The 17,490-nt window shown below is 45.0% G+C and overlaps 3 protein-coding genes across 3 annotated transcripts; 1 reads left to right on the top strand and 2 right to left on the bottom strand.

Annotated features, from left to right (window-relative positions):
- Nucleotides 1-1,928: 1,928 nt before the first annotated feature.
- LOC6541652 lies at nt 1,929-9,833 on the bottom strand. Its single transcript, XM_001969606.3, has 6 exons — nt 9,756-9,833; nt 8,013-8,479; nt 6,765-7,950; nt 6,138-6,501; nt 3,829-4,009; nt 1,929-3,770 (listed from the first exon to the last, which is right to left on the bottom strand). Exons 1-6 carry the CDS (start codon nt 9,831-9,833, stop codon nt 3,047-3,049), a joined length of 3,000 nt encoding a protein of 999 aa, XP_001969642.3. The 3' UTR covers nt 1,929-3,046.
- Nucleotides 4,111-4,986, bottom strand: LOC26526616. The gene has a single exon (XM_015160052.2). It carries the CDS (start codon nt 4,972-4,974, stop codon nt 4,198-4,200), a length of 777 nt encoding a protein of 258 aa, XP_015015538.1. The 5' UTR covers nt 4,975-4,986; the 3' UTR covers nt 4,111-4,197.
- Nucleotides 4,129-6,018, top strand: LOC6541179. Its single transcript, XM_001969607.2, has one exon. The coding sequence runs from the start codon at nt 5,060-5,062 to the stop codon at nt 5,903-5,905; it is 846 nt and encodes a 281-aa protein (XP_001969643.1). The 5' UTR covers nt 4,129-5,059; the 3' UTR covers nt 5,906-6,018.
- Nucleotides 9,834-17,490: the final 7,657 nt, after the last annotated feature.

Below are 17,490 nucleotides of genomic sequence, written 5' to 3'. Positions count from 1 at the left end.
ACTAATTCACAATTCTTTGCTTGAAATACATAATAATTTTAATAATATATTTTATTATGCATGTACGCACATACAAACATACTTACGTACGTAAGTTAATGAATTTTGTGTTGTCTTTTGTCGGTAATATAATAGTTTAGCTTTTGCTATGCTCTTAAAATGCATGACATCCATTAGCGTTTACACTTTCATGGTTTTTCTAACAATTAATTATTTTCTTGTTTCGTTACTTGGTTGTTAATTGCTTAGCAAAACTTCGACTCATTATAGGTTGAAATGATGAAGCATTGGTTTACGATTTTGCTTAAATGCGCAGAAATACTTTTGAAGTAAACAATTTTGTTTGTATTTTATTTCCTCAAATTTCACAACATTGAAATTTTATTTCTTCATCAACACATGTAGTTTTGTTTTAATTTATTCTTGGTGTGCTTTGTTATAACATTTTGATTTTCTTTGTATACTCGCAGCAACTTGCCTTCCGCTAATACTGAATTCTGTTGAGCCTTTCGTGTACTACCTGGTGAGCAAACTCTTTGCCAAGAACTCAATTGAGCCGTTTAGTTCAACTTTTATGTCGGTGTATAAAAGTGTCGTCCAATCATTTGGTTTCTTAAAGCTTTTCCATTTCCTCATTTGTTCAATCAACAATTTCAACTCTAATTCTCAACTTGGGTACAGAGAGCTGAGCTACATTTTGAAGGGTATGGGGATGTATATATTGGGGATAAATACTTTTGTAGACATATGTATGCACGTGTGTTGAAATCGGTTCTCATAATCTTTCACTTCTAATTTACTAAAAATCTACAAAATATAATATTTGAATTTTCCTCTGCTAAATATATTCTGCATATACATACGTTATAGTGATTGTTTAACATTTTTACATTTTTTTATGCAAGTTTTACTTTCTTACTGTGGTTTTACTGTGTGGTTCTTGATGAGGTCAACTTTGATTTGTTTTATTTGAAACGTTTTCTTTTCATCTCATTGAATATTATTATATTTAGAATGATTTTCTCTAATTGTTGATATGTGTTTACTGTTGTATGTTGTGGCTAATATGAAATCTTGCGTTTTTCGTTTTATATTTTTACAATTCCAAAAAGATTGAACCGCTTCCCTTTACTTGTTAATTCGGTTATATACTTTATTAATTTTTTTTTGCTTTTTAATAATATTCAGTCTATATAAACATTCATTTATACATTTATGCTAAATTTTTGGAAAACAATTTGGGAAAAGCGTGCGAAACTGACATTTTGCAGTCCCTCAACCAAAACTGGTAAAACTTCTCTAAAAAGAAATTGGGTTAAAACAATGTGGAAATAAAAATACCTGAATACCTGTGGATGATCTGTTTATTTAGGAGAAAGTGTTTAATTTATGTAAATCTATCAAAAATTAATGGTTGTTTGCTTTACCTCGCTATTATGTCTTACATTTTTATTCAATAATGTAGGTATAGTTTGGGCATGCTGTTTGCTCTGCATTCGCTTCTGTATATTTATTTAAATATATTTTTGTTAATATTTGTTTTCGTTTGCTTTAGCTTGTTAACACATTCCTCTTGACGAGTTTTATTCAATGCATTTGATTTTAGTTGTATTTTTCATTGTTGTTTCTGAATTTTTACTTAAGGTGGCTATACCTTTTCACGGGAACCGACATTTTCTTCAACAGATTCCTAAATTTTTGCTATGCATTTGAATATAGATAGAAGTCGATCAACGAAAACGAAATCAACTATTTACATATATAGGTTTCCGTCTTGTAATAAATCTAGTCATTGGTTGCAGTTTTTGGTAGCTCTTCAAGTCACATACTCGCAGAAACCAACAAAAGCAAGACATGGGGTTTTGTAGGGTACGTATTTGGATTCGAGTCGAAAGTAAAACTTTTTGCAATATACTTTTCAACATCGTATGCTAAAATATTTATTTCTGATATTGTTAATCGTAATACTTTACGTCGTGCTTTCTAGAATAAGGTTTATTAGAGTGTTCTAGCAGCGACTGAGCTTGCTGGGAAAATATTCATATAAAGAAACGTATTTTATGTTATCAATTCACTAATTACTAAGCAAACCAATGCCAAGCGTATCCTAAAATTAATGTTGCTTGCTCTACATACTCCGTGTTCGGCGCCGTTTAGCTCCTTTAAAAAACTGCCAATTCTATTCGCCATGTTTATGCTCAATAATCCAAGACCTTCCATCCCAATTATAGTAAATCAACTATTAATTGCTTATACCCTCTGCCTCGGATGTTGATGAACGAACTGGCTTACACCTGCACCGATATATAAAATTTGTGTGGATAATGGTTAACTTAGCTAATTAAAAAAGTTCCTAACTTAAATCATTGTAGGCAGTATGTCATTTTGTTTTCTCATTTCGGTTTTCTCTAGCTGTGTGGTTCGTTCTGAGTTTGGGGCCGAAAATAATTGCTGACAGTGAGTTAATTTGTTGTTGAACACAATTGCTTGATTATGACATCAATTAGATAACTGAGCTCCAAATAAAATACTGTGAGTTGTGTGTGTAATGTGAATATCATGTTCAACTTAGTCCATTAAAACGTTTTAAACTCTCGGAACGACTTGCCGAAAAGATTACCATCCCAAAAAAAAGTCTGAATACACTCAACGGTAATCCTTCGCCTAAAGGAACAATTCTAATATCCTAGAACTTTTTCGTGCTATATATGCACGCATGCTATGCGGCACACTGAAAAGCGACTACACATTTAAAATGGATTGGCAAAGCTTTTACAAAATTACGAAACTACGGTTACAAACTACTTTGCCACAAAAAAAGCAATACCATGTGCAATACTGATTTGAGCCCGATCAATCGATTTGGCCTGGCAGGTATTCGAAAACTAGACGTCTCGAAAGCAAATCTAAAAACTAACCACTGTGCTCATGCCAAATGGCGCTCCTCCTCGCAGATGGCGCTGCGCGTCGCCTCGCACTGGGCACAGTGCTTCTCCAGAAACTTCATGGACAAGTGGAACGTATACCGGTGCCGGGTGCAACGCCTTTACATCTTGTACTCGACGATTTTGTTGGGATTGAGGAACTGCTCCCGTTGCGACGCATCCAAGTGGGCTACGGTGCGCGTCAGTGCCGAGCCCGATCCCGATACCGATCCCGAACCTGATCCCTGTCCCGCTCCTGTTCCAGCTCCAGCTGTTGATCCGGAAGAGGACTTGTGCTTGCCATCGCCGCCGCCTCCGCCACTAGTGCGTCCAGTGTCCGTCCCAATGGGCTGGTAAACGCCCTCGGCACTGATCACGCCCACATTGACCCCGGCGACCACCGGCTGTTGGAGATATCCGGAGTACTGTGGCGGCAGCTGGTAACTGCCCGGCGGCTGCTGCTGCTGCTGTTGGTGGCTGCCCGCCCGCGGCTGCTCCGTGTGGGCAATGGGATACTGCTGCTGATGGGCGTAGTCCTGGCTGCTGCCCACAGCGCCAGCGCCAGCCACCGGACCACCAGCTGCTCCTCCGCCACCGGCTGATCCTCCACCACCGCCACCGCCCATACGGGAACCAGAGTCATCGTTGAGGCCCTCACCCATTTCGCCATCTCGATTGTGCCGTCCGCGGATGCACAGCTTGGTGAAGAGCCAGACTCGTCCGCGGTATAGGAGGTAACAGCAGAAGTGAACGAAGAACGTAAAGATGATCGCACAGGCCGTCACTATGATCGCCTTGCCCGGCTTGGTCCAGTCCATCATCGGGTAGATGGCAGTTTGGTTTTTCCTGCAATCAAAAACGACATTACCCTCCTCCTTCTTCTATGAAAGTCGCTGAAAGTCACCTGTCTGTTCCGCCGGCCAAGAAATAGATTCCCGTGAATATGGCGTAGGCCAGGCCAATGCCAGTGGTAAAGTAGGCGTGGCTCATCTTGATCGGGTGCCCCACGATTGCCAAATCGATGAGCATTATAATCGTGTTGAGCACATGGACCATTATGTTCAGCGCATCGATCTTGTGGATTTCTGGAAGTACAGCAGTGGTGTTAGGGTTCGGTTGGGAACTATTAATGTATTCATAGTTCGAGAACTGGAAAGTATAAAGCTTATTTTATAAACACTTGATGTAAATGCACTGCTTCTCTTCATATATTATAGAATACATTTAGCCCTTCCGGGCAGGCTTTTTCAGAGTTCTCCAATTTAGAAAATCCCTATTTCGAGTCCACGAACATGTCCCATTGGCTCTTCAGGGATCTGGCTAAAAACTTTTGATTTGACGTCTGGCCAGCGTAGTAGAACTCAAATCCCACTTCATCGGCGGAGTCAAGAAAGATGTAGCAGGCGAGAAAGTCGAGCAGGAGCATCGTGGAGCAGAGTGGCATGTCCAGGATCGGCGGCAGGTTCTCCCAATAGCCGGAGATGACCTGCGCCTGGAACACAATCAGGGGGCACATAACTTGCCAGAGCACAAAGTGAGTGGCTACTTCATAGGAGTAAATCAGATCAGGCACGTGGACACAAACGGCGGCCATTAGGACGCAGGAGAACACAACGAATATGAACCAGGTGAGGAACAGGTAGGCTATTGTGGGGCAATCGGCCAGCAGAAAAGAGCCGACCAGCAGGAGCAGCGCCATCATGACGAGAATCTCCAGGCTCACGAGCAGGACGTGTGCCGCCCGCTGACTTGAAAGGATGGACACCGTGCCCAGTGCCAGGCAGGCTGCGCTGCAGCAGCTGACTATCCAGTTGAATGGGAACTTCCGGCGCAGCCAAGTCACGTTGACATAGGTGCACAGGCTGGCCAATCCGATGACAAAGAAGCAATAGGTGGCCACCACATCCGGCACCAGGGAATATCGCTTGAACAGGCCCGGCAAGATGATCAACCCAATGGCCAGGACGATGTACACCATGGCGATGCCGTAGACGCACTGGCGCACCTTGAGCCGGAGGCGCACGTCGCCATCGCCTGGCTGATCACTCATCGATGTGGGCAATTTCCTCGTTTTCTGGTCGACTCCCGGCGCCCGTGTCAAGTGTCAAAGGCGACAGCTCGGCCTGACAGCCAGTATGTTAGGTGTAACCAGATCGGTATCAGCCCCAAATTTCAGCGTGCGATCCGTTGGATCCTATAGCTCCAAGAGCAATTACGAGGCTAATCCTAGTCTGCTTGAAAGCCAGTTTTCGGAAGGGGAGCGTTTTGTGGAGGCGTGCACCAGCATCGACCTTTTTCCAAAGAGACGGAAACCCTCCACCTGCATTTTCCGAGCCTACGTCTTCTTGCTGTTGGTCATCCAGGTGGTCCTGGCATCCCTCCAGTGGGTCGGCTCCACGTACCGCTGGAGACCCCAGCTGAATGCGGCCAACCGCGGCCTGTCCGTCCTGCTGCTCCTGCTTTCGTGGATTAACCTGACGCTGGCCTTTATTGGCTTCCGGCGGCTGCAGTTCACCTTCCCGCTCAATTGGATCATCTTTGGGTGCATGTTCGAGAGCCTCACGCTGCTGGTGGTGTGTCTGCACATCCTCGAACAGGACCTAACCTGGCCATTTGTGCTGATTGGCATTGCTGTGCTGGTTGTCTACACGCTGCTGGGGCTGTGGGTGCCCGGATTCCTCACCGCCAACTTGTGGATCCTCATCCTGGCGAGCATTGTGGTCTTCCTGGTCTCGACAGTGGCCTTGAGCGTTCGCCTGGAGATGCGCTACTACGTGCCCGCCAGCGTCTGCTTGGTGTTCTTCGGACCCTGGGCCATGTACAACTCCCAGAAGCTCTTCCTGCGCCACAAGCGGTCTCGCTACTTAACTCACCAGTACATGGAGGCGTCCGCCAAGATGTTCATCAACTACGCCTTCACTGTGAGTGGCATTATATTCGCACACCGCTTCTCGGTGGACACCTTGGATGCCCACAAATAGGATATGGCGATTGCTTGGTTGGTACTTATGTGGTTTAGTTTTTTGTAAGTCCTTCTTAGTGCTCCGCACAATTAAATTAGGTGTCGCAAAATTGTTTGTAATTGCCCAACAATAACACCGCACAATTTAGTATACTGGGGAAAATGGCAACTAAGGAAAACAAGGACTCGTTTCTCGTGTTCAAAGCACTGCCGGCTGAACTATGAACTTGGGGCAAATGCGGTTCACTTACCGGGATTGTGGACCAGGAGCCAGTAGCACATGGTGACGATGAACGCATAGACAGTGGCGCAGGTGTACAGCACCCAGTACAAGTGGTGCAGGCGACTCTTCTTCGCCTGCCGCACGATCTCGAAGTCCTCGCGCTCCACCATCATGCCCTGGGTCACTATCCAGGCGGCCAGCCAGGCCTGCACCGTGCAGAAGAGCAGTCCCCAGTGGGTCAGGTAGATCCACCACTTGGCGTAGTGGTGCTCGAAGTGCTCGTCCGTGCGTCCGATGTCCAGCAAGGAGCAGACCAGCGCCGCCAGGCAGGTGATGGCCGTTATCCATCGGTAGAACAGGTAAACGATGCGCACCTGCGTGTTGCGCTGCCACTGAAAAGGGTAAAGGCGCATCAGGTTTGCGTTTGAACTTCTTGAGGAGATTGGATTGCTAGCTCTCTGCACAGCTTTCCATGTGGAAAAGAAACCATTTCAAGGCAAAGTGCTTGTATATCATGACTCTTATATTAAATCACACAGAAAGTGAGCAATGAGTGTCAGCAAAGAATCTTTATGTATTGGCCTTTTAAATAGATTGATTATAGCACTAATAATATAAAAGATAAAATTGATTTGTGGCTGGAGAAATGGCTCACCTGGCACAGATAAAAGTTGTGGCGGTGCACATGGTCCGGGGTGAACTCCGGGAAGCAGCTGTTCCACAATTTGCTAACCATCATTCTCTGGTTGCCCAGGCAGCTGCCCGCGTTGCTGGCGAATTGGTTGAAGCCCTCGCAGCTGTCCTGCGAAGGATATTGGTACGAGTGGTAGGACTGCTGCTGCAGTTGCTGCTGCGACGGCTGGAAGTGCTGATGTTGCTGTGGGAAGTGCGACTGTTGTTGCTGGTGATGCTGCTGCTGCTGCTGATGCTGCTGCTGTTGCTGCTGTTGGTATTGGTAGGGCTGATAGCGCTGCTCCTCAAGGACGCGCTGCGACTGACCACCAGCACCCCGACCGTCTGATCCCGCCGATCCCGCTCCTCCCGCTGCGGCTGAGCCGTGCTCCGTTTGGTACTCGTGTTGCGGCGGCGTCTTGTGGCTGTGCAGGCTGTCCCGGCCGCTGCCGCCGTAGGGATGCAGAAAGTCCGGCAGGTCAAGGATGTGCGCCAGCTGCGTGGCAACCTCCTCGTCGTCCTCGTCCTCGTCCTCCTCCTGCAGATGGAAGAAGCGCAGTTCCTCGAGACTCGAGCAGTCCGTGGAGAGCAGTTCCTGCGGCAGGCACTCCTCGAGCAGGTCCTCCTCGTCTTCAGTGGTGCTGGCAAAGCCAGGCAGATAGCCGTAGTTGTCGTAGGCGTCGTACCGCCTGCGGGGCGTGGCCTTGTAGCGATAGCCAGCTTGCAGCTCCTCCGCCGCGCTCCCGTACTCCCGGAACGGCGAGCTGGAGACCGCTGATGCTGCTGCTGCTGCTGCTGCTGCTGCCGATGCCGATGCGGATGCCGCTGCTGCAACAGCCGCCGGAGTGGGCGGTACCGGTGGCGGAACGGTCCGTGTGCTCCGGCTGCTGAAGTAATAATCGGTGGCTACGCTCGGCGCCGGTGGCGGTGGTGGTAAGGCTGCCGGAATGGCCAGTGGTGGCAAGTAGCCGGGTGAACTTCCCGCTGAGGCTAGCAGCGGTGTCGGCGAGGCATCGAAGTTAATTAGCGCCGCTGCCGGATAACCTCCGCCGGAATATCCGCCCACGCTCCGGTACGGATACGGAGGATAGGCTGCGCTGCCCGGTGCGCCGCCGCTGCTGGTGGTTCCTATATAGATGTGCGCCGATGTGGACGGCAGATGGTACCAGCTGGAAGGGCAGAAGGGTGCAAATCTTTAGGATTAGGACGTGAGCATGGAGCATGGTCATACCTGGCTAGGTTGCCGCTGCCCAGACCGAAGCCCAGGCCCAGTCCGAGACCCAGATCGGTGTTGGTGCTGCCGCGACTGAAGTAGTAGCTGTACTGCTGCTGCTGCTGCTGCTGTTGTTGCTGCTGCTGCTGTTGCTGCTGCAGTTGCTGGTGCTGCAGCTGCAACTGCTGGGCCGCAAAGAGCTGCTGCTGCTGGGCGATCTGCTGATGCTGCTGGTGGGGAGCTGCGTAGTCGGTGAGCCAACGTTGCCGCAGGCACGAGTAACTCTGCTGCAACTCACGCTCGAGTCGCTGCAGCAGCAATTGTTGCTGCAGCTGCTGTATCTGCAGTTGCTGCTGCTGCTGGGCTAGCAATTGCTGCTGCACGAGCTGCTGGTGCTGTTGCTGCTGCTGTTGTTGCTGCTGTTGGCCACTAATTGGCACCGCTCTAAAGTAAAACTGCGCGTAATCCAATGTGAAGGCGTTCCTCTACAGCTTCGACGCGCGTCTACCGCATTCACGCTTGGCAGTTGCAGTTGCAGTTGCTGTTGCTGTTGCTGTCTTCTTGTGTCCTTTGTGTCCCTTTGTGGCTTGTGCTCCTGCTGCAGTTGCAAGTGGCAAGTCGTCTGAGCCTGTAAGTGGAGCAAGGCATTGAGGCATTGAGTCGAGTCGGCTGCTTTTCAAATGCGAGTGCATAATGCACTAATTAGGCGCGCGTTGCGTATACGCCGTGTGTACGCAGAAAAACAGGGGCGTAAATTAGTTGCACGTTTGTCATAGGAAAAAGCATTTTGTAAGTATCTGTATGAATCTACACCGTTCCAGTAATTTAATACAACCGCATAAATTTATGCATTGATAAGCATATTCCCTGTAAAATTGATAATCAGAAGACTGTAGGCCTATTTGTTGTATCCTATTATACAAGTTAAGAAGTATGAAATGGTTTTGAACATACTTAGTACATCTTGGACCCGCTTAGCGCCGCCTAGGGACCCCCACATGGTAACAGATAAAGGCTGGAAAGTACGATCCACTGAGCACACACAACATGGTTCTGAAATCGTTTCTTTGGCATACCAATTTGCAGCCGTGCAAACGTTCTCAGTTTTTGAGACAGAAACACAGTGGAAGGCATTCATGAAGGCAATTTCTCCGCCAGGATGTTCACTACATTCGTTGAACATCCTTGAGGTCTGGAGGCATTCAAGCGCATACTATGCTCCCTCGAGTGTTGAACTCCGTTGAACTTTCGAATTGGAGTTGGTGTCTATGGAGTAATTTGGGAAAGTGTAATGATGGGCTAGCAAGAATCAGATTTTCCTTGCAGATGTAGAAAAAGATTAGATACAAATTGAAATTACTTCTGAACAATGCCCAAATGTTCACTCATTTTCATTTTATTATAATTGAATTAAACTTGTGAATAATAACGCGCAGCACTTTTCGCCTTATTATCGCCAAATGCCACGGCGTTATCCTTTCGCTGCAGAAATGTCCTTAGCAAGTGTGGGCGTGGCAATACAATCAAATCAAATTGCGCGTGCCTCAGCAAAACGCAAAGCGCAAAACGGCGACCAGGAAGCGCCGTTGTGGCAATTTCGGTTGCGTTGCTTTTCCGCTGCAGAATTGAGTTGCAGTTAGTTGAGATGTCTGCTTCGCGTGGGAAAATGTCGGGGAAACTGCAGGGAAAACGCTGGGTGTGTGTCTCTCTCTGTGTGTGTGTGTGTGTGCATTTGTGCTTTTTGACGTCATCAGCAAATACTTTGCTACTGGCACTGGCACAGGCACTCGTTTTGTTGCTCTTGTCGTCGCTGTTTGCACAGCTGCCATAGGGCCACATTTAGTTGTTGCCACTACCGCTGCCTGCAGCTGGTTGTTGCAACATTTACATTGGCAATTTGCTTGGAAAAGCACTTGCACCACCATCCTCCTTGTACCAGCCATTCGCTGCACACACACAACCCAGTCGCCAACGGACCCACTTCCGGCCACAAGTCTGTGCTTTTGGCCTAAACCGAACTTCCGACATTTTCACCATGACCTGGACACCCTTTTGTTATGCTGGGCTCACTCCAGGGAAACCAGGGTGGCTTCCTTTTGAAATGTGCATTAATAAAGTTATTAATCTTGAGCTCAAGAAATTCGTAGTTACCCCTATAATACATAAATTAATATCTACAAGACCAAGAAAGTAAGATGGAAATGATGAATTAAAAATCCAGATTGGTAATGATGAATTCATCAATGCTCGAAAGAGAATCCACGGTGTCCTAAGTAAAACTCATATGCGCTGACACAGCTTGTGCTTTTATGTGTCTTTTTCTTAGTTTGTTTTAAATTCCACTTTTGCTGTGGAAAAACTACGTTTAACTTGTGTGAAAACTTTTTCCTTCCATCACTTTAAGACTCCTCTGCATGATGCCAGAAACAATAACAAAAGGATCTGAGAAAGAGCGAATAAAGTTTGGTTCAACATTTAGTTAAAGTCGTTTGGATGGTTTTCAGCCCTGGCTGTTTATTTATAGCCCACTTGGCGGAAAAAAGTGGAATTTGACAATAGTTTTTGCAGCGGCAATTAGGGGCACGCAGTACGTTGCAGGTCATAAAGCCGAGAATGAATTACCCAACAAAGTTGCAATTGAAATGGAAATTGAAATTTAATGGCCATTTGCAGAGATCGCGCAGAATCCTGCGTGGAGTCGTACTCCGGAGCCAGGGAATGGCTCAATAGACGGACAATTGTGTGCTTAAGCTGGATGATAAATTCACTGAAATGCCCGCCGGGCAAACAAACACAACACACATGTTGTGGACAACGTGTCGTATGCGCGATGGCGGATGAGGTGCTAAAAGAACTATTACATTTAAGCTAATTTAACTTGGAAAACGTGCCAATGCATGATTCTTTGGCATATAAAAGAAAATCTAAACTTTAATTCGATTTTACTTTCCCATAATCTTTTAGAGTTGAATTTCTTTCTCGTTTAGAGCCAAGCTCAAATAGCAATTAATAATTTTCGCATTCCTTGAAAAGTTTTCCTCTAATCTTTGACTGGAATCCCCATGAGATCAGAGCAAGTTCCCTTTAGTTCAAAGTCAAAATAAACAGCAATTCAGGCACATAACTTGCCGAGCACTTGAAGCCTTAGAAATTTGCAGTATTTTCCCCAGAAGCAACTCACGTCCCTGTTCCACTAAAATAAGCGAAAGTAAAAAGAAAATTTGCTCATTTTAATTAAATTGCATTCTGCTCGCAGTGCCACTTTCATCTGACGCAGGATACAAAGGATACGATACTTTAAGCGAATCTCCCTCCAAAATACGCACACTTGGCTGACTTGGAATTTCTGTTAATCAAACTCAGCGTTCAGCATGAAAACGCTTAATTGTATTATTACATAACTTTCATCCAACCAAACGGAATTGGAAGTGTGAGTGTGGACCAAGAATATTCCGCATTTTGCTCGAGACTCGAGTCGTTGGCAATTAATCCATGTGTTTGCCAAAAATAAATCGATGCGGTCTCAAAGGATAATTAATGCGTCACCAGAACACAGAGATCTGAACATGACAGCGGCCAATCGAATTTCATATGCCATAACTTAAGAGCTCTATCAATGTCTTACATAATGTCATCCATGCTAAATGCTCAACCACAATGAAACCAATATATAAATGTATAAGTCACAGATTAAACTTTAAACGCACATGAAATAAATATACCCATTATTATATTCTGTATGCCAGTTCCAGCTAAAAATGTATGTGGTACGGAGATGCAGCTCATGTTGCAGGTTTTGTCAAGCAAAACACAGGTTATCATTGCCTGGAATTCATTAGGTAATTTATTGAGGCACTTAGTGCTTTTCTGAGTGCATTTACACTAAATTCAAGCCAACTTTTCGTGCGTGTAGGCATTTCCTAGTACGACTTTTGTATTGAAAGCACAATTCCTTCCTGACAAGTGTACATTTTAGTGCAGGTGGCAAGCGGGGATGATCCATGGAGCCAGGATACGAGGATATGAGGACCTGTGTCTCTGTGTCTGTGTAAACAGGAAGTGTTGCACCGCAGGCAATGTTGCAGCAAAATAGCCAGTCGAATGGGCACCCTGCTCCGCTCCACATCCCTCCGTCTAGCATTTGGCATTTTGAAAAAATATTTGCATACATGGAATTATGAGGGCCATCATTTAATGAATGGCCTGCCACCTGTGCACGCTCTTAATGAGCTAAAACACGGACCGTGTTGCCAGGCGGATGTTAACTGCGGATGTTTGCCCACGTGTGCCATACATACGAGTATATGAGGGTAAGAAGCTTTTCAGCTCGTTCTGGTTGTGTTATTTTCTTTGATTACATGTTGTCGTTATACCACACAAAATAAAATAGCTGATATGTCATAGTGTGGCTTAGCTTTCCAGGTAAGAGTAGCTTCCAAATGAGGGTTAAACAGGTAGAGATAACAAATTGCATTTAAAAAGCAATAAGCCGACATTAGCACCATTTGCATTTTGGCGAAGACGAGCCAGAAACGAGCAGTTTCCTGTTTGTGGCACATTCCAATAAATATTCGCTCGCAAAGCACTTGAAACCAATTGTGTGCCAGACTTTAAGCCAACATTAAGTTTGGTTTCTTTCACCGAAAATTAATGGCCCGGCATTGGAATCTTGTTTATGGCATATATACACAAAATAGTTTGGCCAAAAGCCGAAAAAAGTCATAGCTGCCTATAAATCAGAGGGAAAAAGTCAGTGAGCAAACTGGGGCCCAGCACGAATATTGCTACCGCAGCATGGGAAAAGTTTGAAAAACGGCTTCGAGAGGGAAAAGCTGAGGAGCTGGAGATTTCACGACACATTTGTGGCTGGCTGACGGGGACTGAAAATGGAAATATATTTCCGCCAACGACAATCAGGTGAAATGCAAAAAGTGTCGAGGAAGTTGTCAAAACACTGAGATAACATTTTCTGGTCAGGACATTGATGGCCAACGAGCTGGAGAAGATGTGCTATATCCTGGCCCTAATTAAGGACGGGTCCAACTTGTCTCTGTGGGTTTTTAAAGTACGTTCATTCGTGGAGGAACTTTTCCATCTCTGGCGGCTTCCGTAGGCTCCACTTTTATTTATTATGCCACAGCATCGCGAGGGCAATATATTTTTCCTGCGCCTGCACTTTACATAATTTTCCCCCCAAAGCCCCCATCTGCATAATTTCAAGGATTTTTACACGGAAGCCTTCAAAAGAAATTAATCTTGCCGACGCAAAACCAACGAAAATTTACGAGGTACCTTGCCAAAGGTGAAAGCGCATTTTTCCGCCAATAAATATTTGTATTCACTACCATTAATTGGGGTCTTAAATAAATGCCGCTTCAAGAGAAATAAGTCCACATGCCGCGAACGCCAACCGGGCTTAATCGAGTTCAATCAAAGTAAACAATTGCTGTCATTTAATTAACACATAGGGAACCTTGTTAGCTTGCAAAGGGTTGGCCGGGTTAGTAATTTGAAAAACTCGTACGGCGCGGCAAACAATTGAGAAATCCCAGTAATTGAAAGGGATCCGAACAACAAAACCCTTTGGCACAAAAGCCGCGAGTGGTGAAAACAATTGCTTCCCAGCATTTCGCCTGCCAGCTAACTTTTTGCACCACACATATCACCACACTATTTTTATTACATGTTCGAAGAACCCTTTTTTTATGGTCAATATGATATGGTAACATGTAGCGAGCTATAATCACAGCATGCTGCTGGAATGGTAATTATGTTGTGACCTTTTGGCCTTAAATTATTTAAATGTAATGCTAGTTAACTTATTATGCGGGAAATTATTATCCTGCTAAGCCCCATCCCCACCTTTGTAGTGAACTGCGAACCCATTAACTACCACTTATCGTAAATCAGCTGTTCGCGGTTGACATTCTTGAAAAATCATGCAGCGCTGCCCTGCAATATTTTGCAACTGGCTGAATGGCACAAATGGCTGAAAAACACATCCATGGCATGCAGGTCACCCAGCGGCCCTTTTTTCCTGCCACAGACTACCATAAATCACATAAATGTGTGGCCGCATCAGCGGCACTCACAGAAAAACGTAAAAAAGTGAGTGTAAAACCGGCGAAACAACGGCGGCAGCTCAATATCGGCATCAACTTTTAGTTCAATTAGGCGTAACACTGATGGCATTCCAGGACCTTTATTTATTGCTGTCATAGGAGGGATTTTCATAATAAGGAGCACCGCAAAAATTGGCTCGTAATTCTCAAATTTCCAGTTAGCCACAATTCCCATACTGATATTTTTGGTTATTTAATGTTTTCATGAACATGGACGACACCCAATAGTTTATTATTCCTCGGATCTCATCAACAAACTCTTGTTCACTTATGCACAGCATACAAATTCAATACTGTTGTCAACTGCACTCATCAATAAAGTTTTAAAATGCATACGAAAATGGGATTTAAATAAAAAGCATCAATAAGGATTTTCCATTCATGGAACACATTTAAGCTGGAGTTATCTAAGGCCGCTTTAAAACAAACAGCTAAATTCAAAAACGAAAAGCAGTTTAATTTATAAAAAAATCTGTTTTTTACTAAAATCGTTGCCGGGGAGGCAGTGCAAAAACCACAAACATAACAAATGCATAGCACAAACTGAAAAGAGGTCGAAACGGGCAAAAACATTGGACAGAAAACACAGGCGGATGAACACGGGAAAATGTCGGAAAATGCTGCAAATGCGTTCGTTCGCTGCGAATCAATATGGATCCGGAGCAGGGGAGGTCTGTGGGGATCAACAATAACAACATACTGAATAACGTCAAACTAGACCATGAAAACGGGGGAAATTGCAATGAAAAGATACCTACCACGCACTCAAAAAAATATTATTAGCATATTATTAGCATGGCTAAAAGATGGAACATTTTCCTTTAATTTATATTACTTTCATTTATTTATATTATTTTAAATACGTTTGCAGAACTCAAAACAATTCAATATTTATAACGTTTGGTTACAAATATACTGAGAAATTTGTACAAAGAAATATAGATGTTAAATGGGTTAATTGTTCGCCGTGTAAAGCCCATGGTGAAGTATACGCCCCGTTGCACGTGATGCGCCCAGAAGTATGCAACGCTCCTTCTGCAGCAGCCCAGTTCTCTGTGGAAAACTGCGGTTTTGGTTTTTATTATTTTGAATTTCTCCATTTGCCGCTTAGAGCCGAGACACAAAATCGCACCACGTTGACCGCAATTAAGGCGAAATGTGCAGATGATGAAGGTTTGGGAGGAAAGTGGGGCAGGTAGAAACAATTTTTCTACCTTGCTGGCCGGCGACAAAGAAACTTCCCCGAAGAGCCCGAATAGGCAGTGCTCATCTATTCTGACAGTTGAGTGAGAATGCGGCACAAGAAATTCACTGTCAGCCAGAAAGGAAAACGGCTTTTCGCTAGAATTTATTTCGCTGGTCGCAAGAAATTAAAAGACAAAGGTAGCCGCCAGGAAATGGGAGGACAATTGTGGCCGTAGCCCCAGGAGGACCTGTTTTCCCTGACTTTGAGGCATGTCTGCTTTAAAAGTCGTGCTATGAACGAATACTTTAATGTTGTATGTAATATAAAAAAACATTTTACTAGGCGGTAACTGAATATTGATAAGCTTTGGAGATACTTATTGCTTTTAATTTAGTTGTAAAAACTTATGAACTTCGTAGTTTTATTGAACATGCATAAGATTACCAGCGATTGCTGGGTTATTTTATCAGTCAATTTTCCTGTCAGCCCAAATATTCGCTTCCGTTTTCATGAAAAGGGGGGATTGCATAGAATACAATTAGTGTGTGATAAATAGTCTCAGAAGACAACTGTGCCCCTTGAGACATTTGATGCAATGCCAACAGGGGCCAGCAAACATGATATATCTAAGTTCATCTATTGAAAGTCATTGTGCTGCACTAACTACCGACAGATGGCTGCACTTTCAGTCCTTCGGACTGCCAGCCATGTGGTTTGGGCCCCTTGGGCGACCACTAGACCACTAGACCACCCGACCACCCGACCAGCAACCCAGCGGTCCTTCATCTGACATATTGTGTGAGTCGAGTCAGCTGCTCGGCCTATTTGGCATTTAGCTAGACGACATTCTGAGCCCTGCATGCTAGTAGTTTGGGCTGCAATTAAAATTGTTAACCCTTCTGTAAAATCGCATTGGGCGGCTGCTCTTGGGGGCCAAGATGCGGCAGCTGTCGCCTCGTTCGGCTAAAACTTGGAATTTATGGCATAAATAATTAAGTATAGGCAATTTAGTGGCGACGAGCGAATATAGAGCAGTTACCAACCCAAATGGAACGAGGCTAACGTAGGTTATTGACATTGGCATCATGTGAAATGTGGCCATGACTTAAAGCGGTGCGGTTCTCTGTGGTCAACGACCATTCCTTTGGGTTCTGCAGCTGATGGCCAGAACATCAATTTTCCCGGAATGCCAATAAAGCTTCTTCGGCCATTTCCATTCGCAGATAAAATGTTCAATGGTTTTACCACTCACTTCTTGTGAGTGAGAGAATTTATTTGTACACATGCGTAAATACGAGTTTATGCTTGTGATTGTCGCCTTTATCGGGGCATAAAAACTGCAGCACCCAATTCGGGTACATCCCAAGTTTGAGCTGGAACATGTGTCATCGGATGCAATGCCCGGAAATCGACAAGTCGACGTAATAACATGCAAATGGATGGCAGAAAGCTTTAGGAACTCTGCTTCTCAGCTTCTCCAAGGCGAAAGGCGAAAGGCGAAAATTGTCAACGGCTTGTCGGCGCCTAAATGTATGCCATGAATTTGTGTGCGCCCGCATATTTGCAGATTTCGCAGAGAAACTTTTGCCATCGGTTCACAACCTTCGAATTTTCGCGAAGGAAAAGTTTTGCTGGCAGTGCCCCTAAAAAATACAAAAACACATCCCCAGTTTGTCTGCCAAACAACTGGCAAATATTTATAGTCTAATTGTGAGTACGATTGAGATTGTACAAATACGTTCTCTCCTAGAGCCTCCAGCCCACACCTTTCTGCACCAATATCCAGGGACCCACTTTGTGGCCCAGCACAAAGAAGTCTTCAATTTAGTCCTCTAAAGGATGTGCAGTGGCAGTGTGGGTCGGGGTGCTCGGCTGGAGGACAGGGCAGGGCAGGTCGTGTCGCATTCGCAATCTCCGATCCTAACCGGAGGTCGCATACTCATACATATGTGTATGCATTCAGATATCTATACGTCCATATCGAAGGCGCGCCTTTTGTGCTTCTGACACTTGTCAAAGCTATAGGAATTTCGAAATAAACAATGTAGGTATCAGTCGACGGTGCACAGTGTGCTAAACTAGTTGGAAAAGGGATTTCCACATGACTTCACATTCAATTCGAGTGGCCTGAACTGGTAACCCGGTGGGATTACTCACTTATCGGTGACAAAATAAATGAATACAGTTT

This window comes from Drosophila erecta, unplaced genomic scaffold (assembly GCF_003286155.1).
Source record: "Drosophila erecta strain 14021-0224.00,06,07 unplaced genomic scaffold, DereRS2 tig00000055-arrow-pilon, whole genome shotgun sequence".
In the NCBI taxonomy this organism is placed as follows: Eukaryota; Metazoa; Arthropoda; class Insecta; order Diptera; family Drosophilidae; genus Drosophila; species Drosophila erecta.
This window is presented reverse-complemented; position numbering and strand designations above follow the sequence as displayed.

Bases quoted from the DNA above. Each gene is read 5' to 3' on its own strand.
- LOC6541179 (XM_001969607.2), top strand. From the start codon at position 5,060: ATGTTAGGTGTAACCAGATCGGTATCAGCCCCAAATTTCAGCGTGCGA.
- LOC26526616 (XM_015160052.2), bottom strand. From the start codon at position 4,974: ATGAGTGATCAGCCAGGCGATGGCGACGTGCGCCTCCGGCTCAAGGTG.
- LOC6541652 (XM_001969606.3), bottom strand. From the start codon at position 9,833: ATGTGGCCCTATGGCAGCTGTGCAAACAGCGACGACAAGAGCAACAAA. The intron at 7,951-8,012 runs GTATGACCATGC...CTGCCCTTCCAG, and splicing joins GGCAGCGGCAACCTAGCCAG to CTGGTACCATCTGCCGTCCA. The intron at 3,771-3,828 runs GTGACTTTCAGC...TTTTGATTGCAG, and splicing joins TTGGCCGGCGGAACAGACAG to GAAAAACCAAACTGCCATCT.